Genomic DNA, 21,987 nt, shown 5'->3' on the forward strand with positions numbered 1-21,987 from the left:
GAAGGAGACCAGGTGCAGGATGGGTCTGAGCCAAGGTGTCCAGATGTTCCACTTTTGGTGGGACAGTACCAATTCTTAACAATTTGTCCTGCATCACTTGGTGTTTTAAAAAAAGTCCCGATTTTTGGGAAGATCAGGCCAAACCCAGCACTGGGTCTTGCAGCTCGCAATTCTCTCTGCAGCCGCTGCCTCTTTCGGAGCCGCTCTGGCCATGCAGCTGCTGCAGCAGCCGCCGCCACAACGAGGACCCAGATCCCTCACGTTATCCCCGGCAAACTCTGACCTTTCCATGGGTGATTGAAGAACTCCCTTGAATCCACATGTTTGTGCCGATGGGGGCATCACAGCTGTTCGATGGTCTCCACTCTCATGGGTTTTTCAGGCCTCAGATAAGATCCTCTTTCCTTTGTAAGATGGAGTAGTTTTCTCTCTGAGTCTATAGCTCCGGGAGAGGTCTCCACTGCCGCAGTGCGGGTTGCTTGGTCAGGAAATCCTGTCCAGCAGACCCTTACCTTCTTTTAGAGTTCTGCTACCCCTTAGCTTGCCAACTAACACTCCCGAGCAACTCTCAGATGCTCCTTCTATCTGCTCTGGGACTAGGCTCAGAACAGGTCCATCTGTTCGGCTGCCATTTGGTCTCCCTTCTTGTGTTCTATCTAAACCTGGGATTTTATTCCAAATCTAGGTCCGAAGCCCTTTCCATTGTACCTTGCTCATAAATGCCTAAAGGACACATCCTTAGTAAAAGAAGAGAAGAAATGAGGGAGAGTATTTTTAGGGAAAACATGTCAAAAACAAATGTTGGCCATGGAGAGTAAGTAATGAGGAAGGAAACTGCAGGGATAGGTCAGAACTCCATTGTGCAGGTCCCTGTAAGTAACTTAAGGAATTTGTACTGTATCATAGTCAATGAGAAGTCACTACAAAACATTAAGAAGGGGTGGGAGATCAAATTAAGTGTAGCCTTGGATGTGAGAGCGATCTGGCTGCGACATCTGTCACCCCATTGATCGCCAGGGTTGATTCGGCTGATCTGGCTGGCTAGGTGGGTGTCCCCCTCCTCCCTCACCAATCCATGTGCATCCCTCCCGAAGCTGCGCGCTCAGTCAAAGAGGACGACTTTCCCCCAAGAAGAGAGGACGGGTCTTCGGTCAAGGATATACGAGTAGCTGCGCTCCCCTGCTAGAACCTCCAAACAAGCTCAAATTAAGTGTAGCCTAAGAGAAAGGGAGGTGATAGTAAGAGCAGAGGTGAGGGCTGGTGGAAGTTAGAAGGAATCCTAGAGCTCATCCTCACCACTCACCTGAAATAAGAGAAAACTGGGGCAAGAAGCTTGCTGAAAGGATGCTGTGGAGCACTGCCCAGATCTCCCTCCCCTTTAGTGCTGAAGCCCTGGTTTCCCCATCTGTAGGGAGTATTGGTGATGGACAGTGTACTGAGTCCGTCACCAGGAATGGCCTTTGGCTGAAGAAAGCCACCATGCCCAAGGGTGTGCACCCATCCCAGAGGATTGGTCAGTGCAGGAGCACAAAGTCCTTGTGCCTTCACAATAATTTAAGACAACTCTGGAGATCTAAGATGGTGGTTTAGGTAAACACACCTAAACTGCTGCTGTGCACAACAATTTTAAAACTCCAACTAAAAGACAAAACGTCTATCACCCAGAACCATGGGAAAGCTGGCTGAGAGGAAGCTCTACAACTAGACTAAAAGAGAAAGGAGCATTCAGAGCACAAGCGCTTAAAAACTGAGGAACGGGGACATGTGCGTGATACGGGTTGGCGGCGGATCCCAGCTGTAGGAAGGCATTGCTTTCTTCAACCTCAAGAGAGACAAGCTCCCAATTTCTCTGAAATCTAGTTTCTGGAAAGAAACTGGACTTCTGCCATCGAGTTGGAAAGTGAGGGGGGGGGGCTTGTTTGCATAGCTGCGTGCAAGAATAATTGTTTGCTATGCTGGGGCACAAGATACGGGGACACAGTCAGAGAGGCAGAGATGGTTGACTGGTAGCCATTGCTATTTTCCATGCCCTAGCCTAGTGATGCCCTGAGACTCTGCCCCACACAATCTACAAACACACCTAAGCTCCCCTCTGTGGCTTTAGCATATGAATGGCCTTCTCTATTGCAGTTTAACCTAGAAAACTTGCAACCTGGTACAGACAGTTCCAAAGTCTCCATGCTCCAAGCAGGGAGGAGAGGACTGTGGTTCTTGCTGTAGCTCCTGCAGGGTGGTCTCAGACTGTAGCTGAACTTCACCCTGTTGGAGATCCAGAAGTCAGTGTACCTAGTGGTCAGTGTGAGACACCAGACTTGAACTCCTCACATCCATAAGTGACACATTTAGAAGGCGGACTCAGTGAGCACCAAAACCCCACTGAAACAAGGCCTGCACCATAAGCGTGTCTCCAGTGCAGCAGTTCTTCCTTCATAGACACAGCGGGTCCTCATAGCCAATTGGCCTGGAGGTCAATTCCTCCCAGTGTACCAACAGCAATCAAGGCTTAATTACACCAATACTTTGCACTCAGCCCACAAAGGGATGTACCAAGAGCGAACACATCAGGTGATTGGGGAGGCTGAGCTACTGGCCCCTATAGGTCACCGACCACATAAAGCCACTCCATCAACACAGGGAGGCAACCAAAATGCTGAGACACAGAAGCATGTCACCAATGGGAGAGATGAAGGAAATTAAACTACTGGAAGACACAGAGTTCAGAATCACATTTATAAGGTTACTCAAGAATCTTCTGAAAACCTTTGAGAAACTTGATGAGACCTCCAAGAAGCTTAGTGAGACATTCAAGGACCTTAATGAGAATGCCAACAAAATGGAAAAGGACCAGTCAGAAATTAAGCATACACTGTCTGAAATAAAGAATATACAGAAACTCGACTGTAGATAAATGTACCCCAAGAGTCCAACAAAAGATCTGGAATATGAGGAAGCAAAAAACACCCAATCAGAGAGGCAGAAAGAAAGAAGAATCCAAAAGTGTGAGGATAGTGTAAGGAGCCTCTGTGATGGCTTTGAGTGTACCAACATCTGGATTTTTGGGGTGCCAGAAGAAGAAAGACAACAGGATATTGAAGGCCTATTGAAAGAAATAATGACAGAAAACTTTCCCTGCCTGGTGAAAGAAATAGACTTACAAGTCCAAGAAGCTCACAGAACCCCAAAGAAAAGAATCCAAAGAGGACCACACCAAGACACATCATAATTAAAATGCCAAGAGCAAAAGACAAAGAGATAATCTTGAAAGCAGTAAGAGTAAAAGAGTTAGTTACCTAGAAGGGAGCACCCATACGACTGTCAGCTGATTTCTCAACAGAAACTATGCAAGTCAGAAGGGAGTGACAAGAAATATTCAAAGTGATGAATAGCAAGAACCTATAACCAAAATTACTCTACCCAGCAAAGCTATCATTCAGAATTGAAGGTCAGATAAAGAGCTTCACAGACAAGGAAAAACTAAAGGAGTTCATCATCACCAAACCATGATTACCTGAAATGCTGAAGGGTATTCTTTAAGAGGAAGAAGAAGAAAAAGGTAAAGGTAAAATTTATGAACAACAAAAAGACATCAAATACATACCTACGAACAAGTGAATCTAAAAATCAAATGAATAAAAAATCTGAAGAACAGAATGGACTGGTGATATAATAGAATCAAGGAAATAGAAATAGAGTGGACTGACAATTCCCAGGGGGAAAAGGGTCTGAGGGGTGCGGGAAGAGATTGGACAAAAATCTTACACCTATGGATGAAGACAGTGGCAGGGGAAAAGGCATGGGTTGGGGTGGGGAATCAGGTGGAGGGGAGCTATCGGGGAAAAAAGAGGAACACCTGTAATAATATGAACAATAGAGATTTATTATATTTTTAAAAAAAGACAACTCTGAGGGGCCCCACTGGCTCCAGAGCTCCCTGTAGGAGCCTTTGTTGTGGCTGCATCACAGTTCAATTTCCTTCTCTGACAAATCCTGCTTTCTTCACCACTCCTCCCCCACAGCAGGTGTTGATCCTAGGTGTGCTCCTCAAGAATCCTCCTGTTCACTTAGCTCTGTCTCACACTGTTTCCCGGGGAACATGGCTTGTGACACTTCCCTGAGGTCACAGGCCAATTCAATTGAGACAGGAGCCCGTTTCTTATGACCCTCAACCTCTGTCACATCCATCTGAGAACTTGGAACAAGTGGTCTTTGAGACTGAACCACAAGGTGCTAGGAGAAACCCCTCTCCTCCCACGGGGAGCATCCTGCATGGTAATGAGTATATGTGTGTTGAAAAATTCCAACAGGAGGAGATGTCAGGTGCCTCTGTGGCTGTTCCCAGCTCCTCCATTTGCCTGGCACAGTGGCTAGAGGAGCTCAGCCTGAGCCAGTTGAAATGAAAAAGATCATACAGATGGCTCAAGGCTTGGGACCCAAGGACATGCTCCAAGACAGAGAGAGGATTCTTAGGGAGTCTAAGAGACACCCCTGCCCCACCACACACACACACACACACACACACACACACACACACACACACACACACACTGAAGCACCTCCCTACTCCTCTTGAAGTAAAACCCAGGATTTCACAACTGGCATCCATGCTGTGCCCACTGACAGACTCTGTTCCCTGGAGTCCTCCCTCACAACATGCCAGCTGCTGCTGCCCTGTTTGGTGGTGAAGTACAGGGAACCTTGTGTTGCTTTTTTACAGCCCTGTGGAGCCACTGTGATGGGATTTGTATGCAGTCATTTGCTGCTTTTGTTTACTGGTGCACAGCGGCTGCAAGGCCTGAAGGAGGCCAAACCTTAGACTTCGAGCAGCTCCCTCGGGATTGCCTCTCTGTCTTGGGGAGCTGGGGAGGTGCTGAGAGGAGGCCTCTGACCCTAGATTCCAATCAGGAGGCCAAATTCTTGGGATGAAAGAAAGCTTTTGTTTATACACCAAGTCCCTTAAGTAGCAAACACGCCAATACTGAGTAAAGCATTCCAGTTTCCAAAGCGCATGAGACAGATAGACCACACACCTTAGAAGAAGGCAGTAAATGGGAAGTTTTAGAACTTCCAAGTCTTGGGACAAATAAGAACAAAGCCAAACAAAGCTCTCAGAATGTTGTACTGAGAGGAAGACATGGCTATGGATCATTCCGCTAGGAAGACTGTGAATGCTCATTTCAGACACAAGAGTTCTGGTTAAAACATCACCAAAATGGACATTTACTTTTCTTGCACATCTCTTTGTCCCCTAGGAAAGTCAGTTTCTACTTACCATGTCCATAATTGCAATTCTGGCTCCTCTGGCTTCTCCTCCAAGCTTATAACTCCTTATGGTAATTGCACCCACCTGACTTTTGATGATTATACTCAGTTATAGAATCTCCATATTTTCAGAACCCTACAATCCACAATGCTATCATGAGCCTAGCTCTGCAATGGCCATTTTCACTGTCAGGCTAACCTACAGAGGAGAGCCACTGTTGTATTTCTTAGTGGTGCTGGTGTCCTTCTTACCAGCTTATTTCTCATCCTTGGTAAATGATGTATTCTGTGCTTTTCTGTTTTAGTTTTCCAGTTTTGTCAGTATATCAACTCTAGTAAGCTCAGTTCTAAATCTTTTCATTTCTTTTTCCACTACTGCCACAGCAACACTGGCATTTCCACCTCATTTAGCATGCATCATCACTTTTTCTATACTTCTAGGAACTATCCAAGTAATGAGTTTGCGACATCTCTTGTGGTCCTTGCCAGGGTGTTAAATCTTATATTTCTGGAGAGTGTTCTCACATTGATAAACACCCCTTTATCTAAGCATATAGTCCAGCTCCCTTGATCAAGCACTTTCAGAATACAATTTCAAATGAATCCTTGAAACGCCTGCCAATATATGTTGGCTTAGTCTTGCAACTCCTTGGGGTATAGTAATTTTCCTCTTTTATCAGGCCTAGAATGTTCATGCTGTGCCTTAATCCTTGTTTTGGGCTTAGTGACCAGGAGGGGAAGTAAGTGCACATATTATCTTGTATATAATGCAGATGATGCATTGATCACTCAAGGTCACAACGTTTCCTGGGAAGCCCAACTCAGGGACTAAGCTCTGCATCATCTCCAAGCAAGAAGTGTGCATGGAGGGTGTTCTATCAATAAGGAAGTCAGGACAATTCTTCAGGCTCAGAAGATTCAAGGAAATTTGAATAATCAAGAGTGTGGTGGCATCAATCTAGATATCCCCAAACCATTTGTCAACATACTATTCTTTTCCAGGAAGCACCCTGGTTTTGGCATAGCAAACCTGTCTCCACTGGGAGTTTAAACTTTGTTGGTGTTCAATAAACACCAAATTATATAGACTTATAGCTAATATATTCCCCATAATTCTCAAACACTTGATACACCACACCAATATCCTGTTCCCTACCAGTATATCATCCTAATTCACCACCTGGTGAACATCTTAACAATAATAGGACTGCCACTTTGTGGCAGGGGGCTATCTGTGCTCCACCTACCCTCTGTGATATGGTCTTCATTGCCAATTGTGCAGTGAGTGATCTAGTTCCCAAATCCCATCTAAGTGATGGATTTCTTGACTAACTCTCAAGTTTCAAGTGTCATAATTTGAGTTTCCCAGAAAACTGACTACAATACAGAATGTAGTGTTCAGGAAGCTTAATAAGAAGAGTATTTTAGATTGACACTTGTGGAAGAAATCAGGCACAGTCAGAGGAGGGAGTCAAGCTGTACTGCAGGTCCAGCAGTAGCCTCTGCCAATCCCACTGAGAGATCTGGAGTGACCCTTCAGAATTATCCTAAGTTGGGCTGAGATGTAAGGCTTTTCTTTGCTAGTCCTGGTGTTGGGCTTCCCCAGAAAACTTTGTGACCTTGAGTGAGACAATGCCCTGCACCTGAAGCAATCCCTGAAGTGCTAGGAACTGAAGGCATCTTGCCAATAGTTCTCACAGAAGCTCAGCCAAAAACTTATTTATTGAAATGGGAGATGGGCTGGCACATCATAGTATTCACTACATGCACCAATTCCTTTAAAATTTTCAATTAAAAATAAAGAAGTAAGCATTTATCCTATCATTCCTATATAAATTGTATTTCAGAGTAATAAAATAGCCATGGTTGATAAGGCTAAGTTCTATACAGAAGGATCTAGTTAATAAATTACAAGAAATGATGGGGAGAAAAAACAAGATGGCAGTGTAGTTAAACATGGTACTGGCTTCCTCCCGCAACCACATCCAAATTATAACTAAAATACAGGACAACCATCATTCAGAACCACTTGAAATCTGGCTGAGTGGAAGTTCTACAACTAGAGAAATAAAGAATAAAGTCTTACAACTAGAGAAGTAAAGTAGGAGGGGCAGAGGTACAGAATAGGCTGGTCCAAAACCCATGTGTGGCATCTTTTTTTAAAATTGGGAGGGCTTATCTAGACTGTGTAAACCTCCCCTGAGGAGCAAGGGGTCCTAGTCCCGCACCAGACTCATCACAGGTTTTCAGTGCTGGTAAGAGAAATCCCTGTAACCTCGAGCTATTAAAACTAGTAGAGATTTTGCTGAGTGACACCGAGGCTTCAGGAGTCCCAGGAAGTTCCTCTTAAAGGGCCATCACATTGACTTACTTGGACTCGCTCGCCCTGAGCTACAGCACTGGGACAGTGGCATTGGGGTGGGGTGGGGGGAGGGAATACAGGGACATATCTGGAGGAACTGGATTATATGACATTGGGGGAAAAACTCAGGGGCAAGTTTCTCCCAGAGAAAAGTGCTGGCAGAGGTCATGTTCCTATGTTGAGACCTCCCTTGTCAGAGCTAACTGGCAGGAGCCATATCTGAGTCTCCATTAACATGGCTTACACTGTTCACTCCACCCTGGTGATTCCTTGTGACCTTGCCCCATCCAAGTTGCAGTTCCATCCAAGCTATTTACAGCAGATTTTCCATATGAATGGCCTGTCCTGGCTCAGACTTTAGGCTTTCCTAAAATCTCTCAAACAAACAGCAGCTGGTGTCAGTATGACCCATTCCTTTCCATCAGTGGCCCCAGGCATGGCACTAGCAGCAGCCTGCCTTGTTTCACAGATTCACCTCTTCTGAGCACTTCTAAGCCCAACACAAGTAGTAGACATCTTCAGATCACTCTGTAGATCCTGACAGGTGGCCCCGAGTAGGGCACAGGCAGTGGGTGACTTTGCACCTCCAGGGGACCCCAGAGCCAGTGCACTCAGTGGACAACTTTAGACCACACCAGATTAAAACTCTACATCCATGGGCAACACACTCAAGAGACAGATTAAGTGAGCACCAAAGCCCCACTGAAGCAAGTCCTGCTCCATAGGGATATCTCTTGCACAGCAGCTCTTTCACTGTCATTGCAGCTCGTCCTCACAGCCAATTGAACGGATGGTCAATTCCTCCCAATGATGCCAACTACAGCAATCAAGGCTCAACTACAATAAGATTGTGCACACAGTCCTCACAGGGGCACACCTAGAATGCCCAGCCCAGATGGCTGGGAAGGCTGAGCCACTGGGCCCTATAGGACACCTACTATACAAGTCCACTCTACCAATTCCAGCAGACATAGAAGCTCTATCTAATACAGGGAAACAAACACAAGGGAGCAGCCAAAATGCAGACAAAAAATGTTACAAATGAAAGAAATGAGCAAGCAAGCTACTGGATACAGAGTTCAAAGCCATGGTTATAAGATTACTCAAGGATCTCAATGAGAGCCTAGAGGAACTTAGTGAGACTTTTAAGGAATTTAGTGAGAATAACAAATATATAATAAAAGACCAGCCATAAATTAAGCATCTACTAACTAGAATAAAAAATAATTTACAGGGATTCAACAGTAGAGTACAGGATTCCAAGAATCAAATAAAAGATTTGGAATACAAGGAAGAAAAAAACACCCAATTAGAAGAGCAAAAAGAAAAAAGAATCCAAAAATATGAAGATAGTTTTAGGAGCCTCTGGGACAACTTCAAGTATACCAGTATTCACATTATAGGAGTATAGAAGAAGAAGAGAGAGCAAGACACTGAAACCCTATTTGAAGAAATGACAGAAAACTCTCCCTACCTGGTGAAAGAAATAGACTTACAAGTTCAGTAAGCACAGAGTTCCAAAAAAGAGGAATCCAAAGAGACCCACACCAAGACATATCATAATTAAAATGGCATGTGTTAAAGACAAAGAGAGAATCTTAAAAGCAAGAGAAAAGCTATTATCTACAAGGGAACACCATATGACTGTCAGATGATTTCTCAACAGAAACTTTTGCAGGCCAGAAGGGAGTGGCAAGATATGTTGAAAGTGATGAAAAGCAAGAACCTACAACCAAGATTACCCACCAAAGCTGTCATTTAGAATTGAAGGTCTGATAAAGAACTGCACAGACAAGAAAAAGCTAAAGGAGTTCATCACCACCAAACCAGTATTACATGAAATGTTGAAGGGTATTCTTTAAAACAAGGAAGAGGAAGAAGGGATGAGAGGGGGGGAGGGGGGGGGGAAAGAAGAGGAGGAGAAGACAAAGAAGAGGAAGAAGAAAAATATGAACAATAAAATGACAAATACATAGCTATCAACAATTGAATCTAAAAATCAAAATAACCAAACAAGAAATCTAATGAACAAATAAACTGAATAAAGTGAACCAGAGGCATGGAAACATGGAACAAAGAGATGAATCTCAGAGGGAAGGGTGGAGGTAGAGGTCAGAAGAGATTAACCAAAGGACATATGCATATATACATTACCTATGGACAAAAACAATAGGGTGGTGAAGGCCTGGAGCGAGTGGGACCTGGTTTCGGGAGGTAATGGGGAGGAAAAATGGGGGACATCTGTAATACTGTCAACAATAAAGATTTTAAAAATTAAATAAAATAAAAGTAAAAGAAAGAAAAGAAATGATGGGTTTAAACTATCATCATTTGCAATCCCAATAAATATTTTTCAGACAATGACCATCAATTGATGGAAACATAAAGTAAAAGGTTGATGGGGAACTTTATGCAGGTACACCTTGTTTTATTGTGCTTCACTTTAACTACAGATATTGCATTTTTTTACAGTTTGAAGACTGTGGTAACCCTGCCTCAAGCAAGTCCATTGCTGCCATTTTTCCAACAGTATTTGTTCACTTAATATCTCTGTGTCATATTTTGATAATTCTCACACTATTTAAAACTTTAAAATTATAATTATCCTTGTTATAGTGATCTGTGGTCAGTGATATTTAATGTTACTATTGTAATACTTCTAAGGCACCACAAACCACACCCTTATAAAATGGAGAACTTAATTGAGAAATGTTGTGTGTGTTCTGACTGCTCCACCAAATGCCTATTCTCTTTCTCTTCACCAGCTTCACTATTCCCTGAGACACAACAATATTGAAATTAGGCCAATTAATACTCTACAGTGGCCTCTAAGTATTTAAGTAAAGGAAAGAATTACACATCCCTTACTCTAAATCAAAAGTTAGACATGATTAAGCATAGTGAGGAAGGCATATTGAAAGTCAAGATAGGTCAAAAGCTAGGCCTCTTGCGCTAGACATTTAGCCAAGTTGTGAATGCAAAGAAAATTTTCTTGAAGGAAATTAAAAGTGCTATTCCTGTGAACACATGAGTGATAAGTGAAACAGCCTTATGGTAAAAGACTAATATGCAAATTGTCCTCTCAACTGGGAGTTCGACTGGGATTTCAACTGGGAGTTTGGCCAGAGGTTGGCCGGCCAACTGCCCACGCCTCTCCCTTGGCCATTCTGGCCCAGTCAGCCCTGATGGGGAAGACCAGTCGTCCAGACCCCACCTGTGCAAGAATTTGTGCACCAGGCCTCTAGTTACTGATATTCCTTTAAACCAAAGCTAAATTCGGAGCAAAGCCCTAACTCCTTCCAATTCTACAAGGCCTAAGAAAGGTGAGGAAGCTGCAGAAGTTTGAAGGTAGCAGATGTTGGTTTATGAAGTTTAAGGAAAGAAGCCTTGTCCATAACATAAAAGTGCAGGGTGAAGTAGCAATTGCTGATGTAGAAGCTTCAGCAAATTATCTAGAAGATCTAGATAAGGTAATGAAGGTGGCTGCAGTGAACAGATTTTCAATGTAGACCAAACAAACTTTGATTGAAAGAAGATGCCAATTAGGACTTTCCTAACTAGAGAGAGGTCAATACCTGGCTCTAAAGTTTCAAAAGACAGTCTCTTTTAAAACTTTGTTAGGGGCTAGTGAAGTTGGTGACTTTAAGTTGAAGCCAGTGCTCATTTACCATTCCAAAAAAATCTAAGGGCTCTTGAGAATGACAGTAAATCTACTGTCTACAGTAGATTTTGAAACAACAAAACCTCAATGACAGCACATTTTACAACATGGTTTACTGAATATTTTAAGCTCACTGTTCAGAAAAAAAAAAGAGATGCCTTTCAAAATATTACTGCTCATTGACAATGCACCTCATCACCCAAAAGCTCTGATGGAGTGTACAATGAGAATAATGTTGTTTTCATGCCTGCTAACACAACATCCATCCTGAAGCCCATGAATCAAGGAGTAAATTTGACTTTCAAGTTTAATTGTTTAAGAAATACATTTTATAAGGTTATAGCTACCATAGATTATTATTCCTCTGATGGATCTGGGCAAAGTTAAACGGCATCTAGAATAGTGAGTCTGTAGGGGACTCATTATTCTAGATGCCATTAAGAACATGGTGATGATTCATGGGAGAAGAATCAATATTAACAGTTCACAGATTACTTTGAGGGGTTCAAGACTTTAGTGGATGAAGTAATTACAGATGTGGTAGAAATAATAGGAAACTAGAATTAGAAGTGGAGCCAGAAGATATGACTGAATTGCTGCAATCTCAGGATAAACTTTTAACAAATGACAAGTTGCTTCTTATGAAAGAGCAAAGATAATGACTTATTGAGATGGAATCTACTCCTAGTGAAGATTCTGTGAAGATTATAGAAATAAGGGCACAGGATTTAGAATATTACATAAACTTAGTTGATAAAGCAGTGGTAGGGTTTGAGAGGACTGACTCTAAAGTATCTCTAATGCTACAGAGAAATCACTCCTGAAAGGAAGAGTCAACTAATGCGGCAAAGTTCATTGTTATTTTACTTTAAGAAATTGCCACAGCAATCCCAATCTTCAGCAACTACTACCCTAATCAGTCAGCAGCCATCAACATTGAAGCAAGACCCTTCACCAGCAAAAAGATTATGATTTGAAGGTCTGGGATGCGGGGGCAGGGTGGAGGTTAGAAGTTAATGGGGGAAAGGGAGAGGGCATGTAATACTTTCAATAATAAAGATTTTTTGAAAAAAAAATGATAGATTATTAAGGCTCAGATGATGGTTAGCATATTTTAGCAGTAAAGTATTTTTAAATTAAAACATGTACATTGCGGTTTTGGACATAATGTTATTGCATACTTAATAGACTACAATATAGTGTAAATATAACTTTTATTTACACTGGGAAACCAATAAATTTATGTGATTCATTTTATGGGAATATTCATTTTATTGAGTCTGTCTAGAGCTGAATCCACAATATTTCTGAGGTAACCCTGTGGTGGAACATTCAGACTACCTCCACCTGAATTGATGGATCAATCTGAACATCACTAAGGGTTGAACAGTATGTACTTCCTAATGTGATGCAATAGGAACTATACAGCACCACTTCTGAACATTCCTGCTTTTTAAAAAATATTTTATTGATATTTTATAGAGAGGAAGGGAGAGGGAATAGAGAGCTAGAAACATGGATGAGAGAGAAACATCGACCAGCTGCCTCCTGCACACCCCCTACTGGAGATGTGCCCGCAACCAAGGTACATGCCCTTGACCTGAATCAAAGAACCTGGGGCCTTTCAGTCCGCAGGCCGATGCTCTATCCACTGAGCTAAACCGGTTTCGGCAGCTTTCCTGCTTTTAAAAAAATTGTACTGGAATCTCATAAAGCCTTCATAGCCAACTTATGATTTATAGTTATTTTTCACTTATTCCTCTATCAAGAAGAGCAGGCTAAGTGTCAACAAAGATGTAAACAGAGAAATGAGAGTGTAGGCATTCAACAGTACAAGTGACTTGGTTTCTTCAACAACTCAATAGTGTGAATAAAGAGACTGGCTTAGATGGCAGACATCTAAGTGCAATGTTTGGATGATGATGTAAACAAACTAAATGTAAAAAATATTTTTTGAGATACTTAAGGAAATCAGAATATGGACTGGATATTAGAGGACATCAAATAATTGGTATGAATTTTGTTTAGTTTGAAAGTGGCCATGTGGTTATGTTTCTAAGAAAATTGCATATTTTCAGAGGACACTGAAGTGTATAGAGTAAACTGAGATGATATTTGAGATTTGCTCTAAAATTTTTACAGAAATAAAAAAGAAAAGAATATATAAAGCAGATATGGTAAACTTCTGATAATATTTTAATCTCAGTAATAAGTTTTTGGGGATTTGTTATATCATTCTCTGTACTTTTGTATATTTAATTTTTTTTAAAAGGTATAAAAAAAGACAAATGCAAAGGATCCAACGCAGGGGGAGATGATGTTCAAAGGATATAAACAGGTACTTACAGAAGAGATACAAATATACAATAAACATCTCAGAAGATATTCAGCTTTATTCGTAGTTGGGGAAATGCAAATTAAAACAATATGGAGACACATTTTTTTTATTCAAAACATTGGCAAAAAAAAGGGGGGGGTGGGGAAGGTTGGTCAGATCAGATAAGGACCATCTAGTTCTGACCATTTCTGGGAGGGCAAATCACCTCCCGGTATAGTATTAAATATTCATTAAGAGTAAACATGATATTAGACACAGCGATATTCTGTAGAAATAATAGTGCCAGAAATTAATAATCTGTAAATGAGGATGTGTGAAGCAGCACTTTCTGTATTATAAAAAAAAAGTTGAAAACAACCTAAATTATCATAGAAGAATGATCAAATATGATCATACTAGGGAACTTTATATTGTTTTAAAAAGTAAAAAACTTTTTTTTCTATAATTAAACAGTATACGTTTAATAGTATAAAATTTAGAAAGTACAAATAAGAAAAAAGGAAAAAAATTCATAATTCCAGACGTGGAGAGATCATTTTGGAATATATGATTTCATGTTTCTGAGGGTGTGTGAGTGTGTGCATGTGTACGCATGCATATGTATGTATACTTGTTTTTCCAATACTTGTTTTTCAAATAAAAAGATATCACATTGCACCGTATGTTGTAACCTCTTGTTTCCTTCATTCCCTCATGAATATTTTCCACATCAATATTCACTCTGTAATTTAACCAATCGCTATGTTGGTGTATTTAAGTGCATTTCAATTTCTTTTTTTTATAAACAGCTCACCCCCAGGCCTGCAAAGATTTGAAGACGATTTGCCAATTGCCTTCTAGAAAGTTCTGGGTGCTTCGGGAGACATTTGAACCAGAGTAGTCAGAATGCTTTCCCATCTCCCCAGATAGCACAACTGTGGTCTTTAGAATTTCTAAAACTTGTCTTATCCTGCCCCTTAGTCATGCAGCCTAACCGGGACTCTGTTCCAGAAAACCCTACACCCTCTCCCTTTCCTTGCCTCATTCCAGCCTCTCCCCACACACTCGCCCCCTCCCACCCCCCGCGCTTTCCCGCTCAGCGGTCTGGCCTATGGCAAACGCCAAGAATTAATTAGGGGCGGGGATCAAGGAGAGGCTGTCAGGAGGTCGCCATATTTCAGTACGGCCAGGAGGACGCCCAGGCAGTCGGTGGGTCGAGAGAGGTGCTAACAGGGCGGGGCCACAGCTCAGCTCTGCCGGCCTCACCCCTCCCGCCCAGGACAGGTGGCTGGAGCGCGCCCCGCCCCCGCCAGCTGCGGGTGGGAGCGAGGGGGGCCGGCCGGACCGCCGCCGCCAGCTGCAAGTGCGAGAGCGATCCAGCCCGGGGCGGCCGGGCGAGCAGTCTAGAAGCAGCGACCGAGTATCGTGGCGGCCAAAAAAATGCTCCTGTACCGAGGGGCCCCCGCGGGCCCTGGCGCGCCGGGCAGCGGGTTGGCCCGGCCAGGCGGCAGCCCGCAGGCGTTTGGGATCCGCCTGAGCACGGTAGGTCGGGAACCCCAGGGGGCGGACGCACGCGCGGGCCCCGGGGCTGCGGGGGGCGCGCGGGGAGGGCCCGGCGGACCGAGGCCTCACGCGGGACGGGACCTTCTCTCGCCTCCAGATGAGCCCCCGCTATCTACAGAGCAACTCCAGCAGCCACACGCGACCCTTCAGTGCCATCGCTGAGCTGCTAGGTGAGTGGCGAGGGCGGGCCTGGCCGCGACCGCCCGAGGCCGTGCTGCCGACGTGGTGCGGCGGCCGCGAGAGGAACGTGTGGAGCCGCGCGGGGGTGGGGGGTGGGGGGGAGGCCGTGGCCGGGGTGAGGGCGTCGGGACTTGCCCCCGCTCCGCTGGCGGAGGAGCTGGAGGATGGCTCTCTAGACAGGAATGGTGTTTCGCGAATAAAGCCGAGGAAACAAGGTGTTTCCCAAGAGTTATGACTCCTATGTTTTTTTGTTTTTCCCCCCCTCTGACTCGTGATGTTCCAGGCACTTTAGGATAACTTAGTTAATAATCAAAGGGAGATGGGGCCCCAAGGCAGCTGGGCATCACAGGGACTGTCTATAGAGGAAAGGCCCCAAGCTAGTGTAAGGCCATTGTAAGTGCACCCAGTAGGGTCAGGAAGAAAGGTCTGGAAAACGGAGTTCTTTAACTTTGGGGACCAAAGAATCTGGGAATGATGGGACATTTCTTAAGAGATGACACGAGTGCATTTGGCTCCCTGCGACTTCGGAGGGCTAGGTCCGTGGTCCAAGAGCGCCCTCACACCGCTGGAATGAATACTGAGCACTTAACCTCTTGTTCCACTGATGTTTGCTTTTATAGCGTTTTCAGTTGGTTCCCTTGAAGCCAAGTACACCAGCTTTTCGCTGTAGTGTGCTAAATACTGTGTGAAAAGCAAAGAAGAAAACCATTCCTGGACAAAATGCAGCAGCATACAGAGCACATTGTTTCAAAAACTTAAAGAGATGAGAGATGTTTATGGGGCAAGGTAGCACAAAAAATATTGAAAATGTTTCAGAGCTCCCCAAAATGAGCCCCAGTTCTTAACTTAAGCAATCGCTGTGGCCATGCAGTGTGAATTGTCTGGGACAAGAAGTCAGCCAGGAGCAGGAGAGTTATTTGGAAAGGTGACTGGGAACTTTCATGATTAGTTTGACCATAATGCTTGCAATATGTATGACTGTTCATTAGAAGGTGCAGAGAAAAAAGTGACATTGACATATTTTGAATCCTAGAGAACAGGGACTATATTTTAGTCTTGCACTATGCCTTGAGTGAAATTTGGCCCAGTGGAATGAGATCTATGTGCATGTAACTTAGTAAAAGAAAACAAAAAGAGAGGGACAACTAACAATTTACTTAATAGGGGATGGGAGACAAGTGTGTTTTTTGCTCAGCTAGTTCATAGTGACACTGTTCAAAACCATATGTATCTACAGTATACTGAACTTTATGGGTGATTTGTAATTCTATGTACATATGATTTTCGTCTCAAGCATTAACTTAACCTAAGCCTGGTCTAAGCTGTCCCATATGAATACCAGTTTTTATGGGTATTTTATCTACACACACACACACACACACACACACACACACACACATATATATATATATATATATATATATATATATATATATATATGCAGGCATAAATGTGTGTATACAGATAAAATTCTCATAAAAACTAACACGTATTTTAAGTCCAAATCACAACTATTTGTGGTTATATTAATAATAGGGAAAAGGGAGAGCAAAGTGTTAACTGGTAATCCAAAACTTTCATTGTAGGTTTTCCTTCAACAGTTTTCTTCTCCACTTGTGTATTAATTTTCTAGTGAAACATTCATTAAATAAATATTTATTGAGTACTCACTGTGGGCAAGCCCACCATTTCACTACAAAAATTCACACTTCTAGTAAGAGAGATAAAATATGTATAGAAGTATTATGCTTTGCATAACAATAAAATAAAAAGTGATCTATCAGTAAAGATATACACATCAAGTGCTGTGGGAGTTCAGAGGAGAGAGGGATGACTTCCAGCTTACCAGGAAGAGGAGTGTTAGGGGAAGCTTTGTAGACGTGACATTTGAGCTGAGATTTGAAGGATTGGGACATGTGGATATGGGTGTGGGGTGGGGAGGGCATTCCAGGCAAAAGTAACAACTGCTTGAACAAAGGCATGAAGAATACTGAGTAGTTGAGTTTAATTAGAGCATGAAGTTCACAAATAGTCAAAACTCTAGGTCCTTAGAGTTTATAAAGATCTTTCATAAATACATTTTTAACTTTATTTTTTTTTTCTGGTTTCTTATTTTATTTTATTTTTTTAATTTAATAAATCTTTATTGTTCGGTTTATTACAATTGTTCCTCTCCCCACCCCCCCTCCATATCTCCCTCCACCAGGTTTCTACCCAACCCTCTGCCCTTATCCTCCCCCCCCTCATCCATAGGTATACACTTTTTGTTCAGTCTCTTCCTGCACCCCTCACTCCCCTTTTCCCCTGAGAATTGTCAAACCACTCCCTTTCCATACCCCTGATTCTATTATATTCACCAGTTAATATTGTTCATCAGATTTTTTTATTCCCTACGTTTTTAGATTCACTTGTTGATAGATATGTATTTGTTGTTCATAATTTTTTCTTTATCTTTTTCTTCTTCCTCTTCTTAAAAAATACCTTTTAGTATTTCATATAATTCTGGTTTAGTGGTGATGAACTCCTTTAGCATTTTCTTATCTGTGAAGCTCTTTATCTGACCTTTAATTCTGAATGATAGCTTTGCTGGGTAGAGTAATCTTGGTTGTAGTTTCTTGCTATTTATCACTTTGAATATTTCTTGCCATTCCCTTCTGGCTTGCATAGTTTCTGTTGAGAAATCAGCTGACAGTCGTATGGGTGCTCCCTTCTAGGTAACTAACTGTTTTTCTCTTGCTGCTTTTAATATTCTCTCTTTGTCTTTTGCTCTTGGCATTTTAATTATGATGTATCTTGGTGTGGTCCTCTTTGGATTCTTTTGTTTGGGGTTCTGTGTGCTTCCTGGAATTGCAAGTCTATTTCTTTCACCAGGTGGGGGAAGTTTTCTCTCACTATTTATTCAAATAGGTTGCTCTCTCTCTTCTTTTGGAACTTCCATAATTCAGATGTTGGTATGCTTGAAGATGTCCCAGAAGCTTCTTACACTATCTTCAACTTTTTGGATTCTTTTTTCTTTTTGCTTTGCCAGAGGAGTGTTTTTTGCTTCTTCATATTCCAAATCTTTGACTTGATTCTTGCAATCCTCTATTCTGCTTTTAGGTCTCTGTATACGTATGCTTAATTTCAGCCAGTGTATGCTTAATTTCTAGTTGATCCTTTTTCATATCCGTGAGGGTCTTGTTAAATTTATCGGCCTTTTCTAGGAAATTCTTGAAAAACCTTATAACTGTGGTTTGAACTCTATATCCAGTCTTTTGGTTTACTCCATTTCCTTCATTTGTGGCCCGCCTCGTTGTCTCCGAAATTTTGCTGCTTCCCTGAGTTGATGGAGTTGCTTTGTGTGCTAGGTGTCTTAGAAGGGCCCAGGAGCTCAGCCTCCCCAGTTATCTGAGGTGGACACTCTTGGTGCAGCCCTTTATGGTCTGTGTGTGCAGTCTTGTAGTTAAGCCTTGATTGTTGTTGGTATCATGGGGGAGTTGACCTCCAGGCCAATTGGCTGTGAGTGAGGATCAGCAGTGTTTCTGCTGAGAAGGCTTCTGTGCTCAGGTTGGATGGGGAGGAGTCTCAGGGTGGAGAAGACAGCCTTGGTTTTCCGTCAGCCCCACCCTACGAGGGCCCTGTGTCTCCGTATCCTGAGGCAATGGCTGCATGCACCTCTGAGAGAAGGCTGCTCTCGAGTTTTGCCCATTGCCAGACAGTCCAATTTCTTCTCGAATGAGTCTGGTACCCAAAGTTTCATCCGGAGCTAGATTTCAGTGCAGTTGGGAGGTTTTGTTTTACTCCCGAACGAGACAGCTAGCTACGGGTTTGTAGCTGGCACACTGCAAGTAAGCCAGCCTGCCCTTTCTGCATGCATGGATCTCCACATCTCCATAGTTCCTCTGAGTCTGTGTTCTTTTCTCGTTCCTTCTAGTTGTAGAATTTCCAGTCATCCAGCTTTCCTGTGGTTTTGGATGATGTCTGCTCTGTCTTCCAGTTGCAGTTTTAAAATTGCTGTGTGAGGTCATAGTATAGGTGTTTACCTTATGCCGCCATCTTGATTTCTCTAACTTTATCCTTTGATATAAATGGTATTATTACTATTATCACCATCATCCTGCAGATAAGGATACAGAGGCTCAGAGCATTTAATTGACTTTTCCAAGGTTACATGTCTAGTAGGTGGCAAATCCAGGACTCAAACACAGGTGTTTTGTTTTTTGTTTTTACTCCAAGTTCCAAATAAAGAATGAAGTTAAAAAGGCTCACTGGGCCCTACCTGGTTTGGCTCAGTGGATAGTGTGTCGGCCTGTGGACTAAAGAGTCCTGGGTTTGATTCAGTCAAGAGCACACGCACGGGTTGTGGGCTAGATCCCTGGTGGGGTGTGTGTGTGCAGGGACAGCCAATCAATGATTCTCTCTCATCATTGATGTTTCTATCTCTCTCCTTCTCCCTTCCTCTCTACAATCAATAAAAAATATATTTTTTAAAAAGGCCCAGCGGGATCAGGATATGACTAGAAGGTTTGATATTTTAGTCTGACGTTTTTTTGTTTTTCAATAGGTTTTTATTGACTTTAGAGAGAGGGGGAAAGAGAGAGAGAAACATCAATGAGAGAGAATCATGGATCAGCTTCCTCCTGCAAACCCCTACTGGGGATTGAGCCAGAAACCCAGGCAGATGCCCTGACTAGGAATCAAACTATGACCTCTTGGTTCATAGATCCATGCTCAACCACCGTGACACACCAGCTGGGCTAGTCTGAAGTTTACCGAGCAGGGCAATGTCAGGATCAGAGCTCTGCTTCAGGAAAGTTAATCTTGCAACAGTGCATAAAGACTTGATTTTAAAAGTCTGGTGAGGAGGTTATCATAATAATCCAGATGAGAGGGAATAATGACTTGAATACCAAACTGGAGGTCGTTTGAATGATGACTCTGTGTGTGTGTGTGTGTGTGTGTGTGTGTGTGTGTGTATGAAACAGTAAGAATAGCTTGTGTCAGAAGAGGGTGCCCTTAATTTTAGATGCAAATACTTTTAGATATTTGCAGGATGTCTGTAGGGTAACTGCAAACTTGTAGGAATCCACCTAGGCCATCCTTTTGGGACAGGAGATGTTGAGAGACTCATGAAGCACTACCTCAAAGACATCTCCCTAGGAGGGGTAAATGATGATGAAAGAAGTCTTGACGTGGCTGGTGAACACACAGTACAGTCCTATATAATAAAGAGGGAATATGCTAATTACTGCCACACCCTCAAAGATGGCAGCACCTACAGCCAATAAAAAGGGAATATACTAATTGACGGCCACACCCTCAAATATGGCAGTGCTCACAGCCAATAAGGAGGGAATATGCCAATTGACTGCATGCCCTCAAAGATGGCAGCACCCACAGCCACAAAATGGCGGTGCCTGCCTCTGGAGTCCCCTAGTCCTCTCAGCCCTCAGCCACCCAGGGCTGGCCCAGTGCGCAGATAAGCCTTGGATGTTGGCTGCTCAGCCACTCAGGGCCACCCGAGGCTCAGGTAACCAGAGTCAGCTGAAGCTTGCGCTGCCGGCAGTGGCAGCAGCAGAGGTGTGATGGAGGCATCGCTTTCCCCTGATGGCTGGGTCACCTTCTGCCCCGAGGGTTCCCAGACTGTGAGAGGGGGCAGGCCAGGCTGAGGGATCCCCCTTTCCAGTGCGTGAATTTTCATGCACCGGGCCTATAGTATGCTGATGATGTATTATAAAATTGTAAGCCTAAATCTATGTAATTTTATTAACCAACGTCACCCCAATAAATTCAATTAAATAAAAAAGCAATCTTCCCACTCTCCAACCTGTTTCTCCAGGGAGGTTGTCATGGGACAATTGCCTTCCAGGTTCTGATGAGGAATGAAGCTTTAGTGACAATGTTTTTTTTGTTTTTTGTTTTTTAGAAGATCAGGGATCAGATGGACCAGGTTAGGGGATGAAATAGATCGCTGCAATCTGGTTTTTTATGCCCTTGACTAAGTACCCTGTTTCCCTGAAAATAAGACAGTGTCTTATATTAATTTTTTCTCCCAAAGTTGCACTAGGTCTTATTTTCAGGGGATGTCTTATCTTTCCATGCTCTAGGTCTTATTTTCGGAGGATGTCTTATTTTTGGGGAAACACGGTAGTAGTTGAGGAGAGGTAGAGTGCTACCCATTAAGGGTGGCACTGTCCAGGTTAGAAGAGATAAGACCGCTTGGGATCTGGTAGTACATGTGATTGTGTGGGCCAGATTAGGGGATAAAGACATCTCAGGATCTTCTAGTATAAACCTTGCCTAAGTAATGGGTAAGGACAGAGGAGTAGAAATTCTCTCATTGTCCTACCTGTTCATAAGACTGGGTGGGTTGGGCCATGGGAGAAAGTGCATTTGGCAGCATACAATTTTGGAAGGTTAAGTAGCAAGAGGTAGGATTGAAATCAGCCACCATATTTGTGGTTTATTATTATAAGTTCATTTGTTGAGGCTGATCTTGTTATTATTATTATTTCATTTGTTAAGGCTAAATGAAAAGCCACTTAAAACCGAAAGTAAGTGCAAAGCTGTATTTATTGCTGTGACTGCTTCACTGATTTCTGCCCTGTGGCTCCAGCTGACCCTGGATCTTGCATGCCCCCTCCCCCCTGTACTCTACCAGCTTTC

General features: G+C 43.0%; 1 protein-coding gene across 5 annotated transcripts in view; it reads left to right on the top strand.

The window, feature by feature from the left end:
- Window positions 1–14,755: 14,755 nt before the first annotated feature.
- Window positions 14,756–21,987, top strand: part of MORC4 (MORC family CW-type zinc finger 4) — a 737,287-nt gene continuing 730,055 nt past the window's right edge. For all 5 annotated transcript variants that reach the window (XM_084870446.1, XM_084870449.1, XM_084870447.1 and 2 more), the window contains exons 1-2: window positions 14,756–15,141; window positions 15,260–15,332. In XM_084870446.1, coding sequence (XP_084726572.1) covers window positions 15,040–15,141; window positions 15,260–15,332 — 175 coding nt within the window. In that variant the 5' untranslated portion in view covers window positions 14,756–15,039. The remainder of the gene's footprint in view (window positions 15,142–15,259; window positions 15,333–21,987) is intronic.

This window comes from Pipistrellus hanaki, assembly GCF_964339955.1.
Source record: "Pipistrellus hanaki genome assembly, chromosome: X".
Taxonomy (NCBI): domain Eukaryota; kingdom Metazoa; phylum Chordata; class Mammalia; order Chiroptera; family Vespertilionidae; genus Pipistrellus; species Pipistrellus hanaki.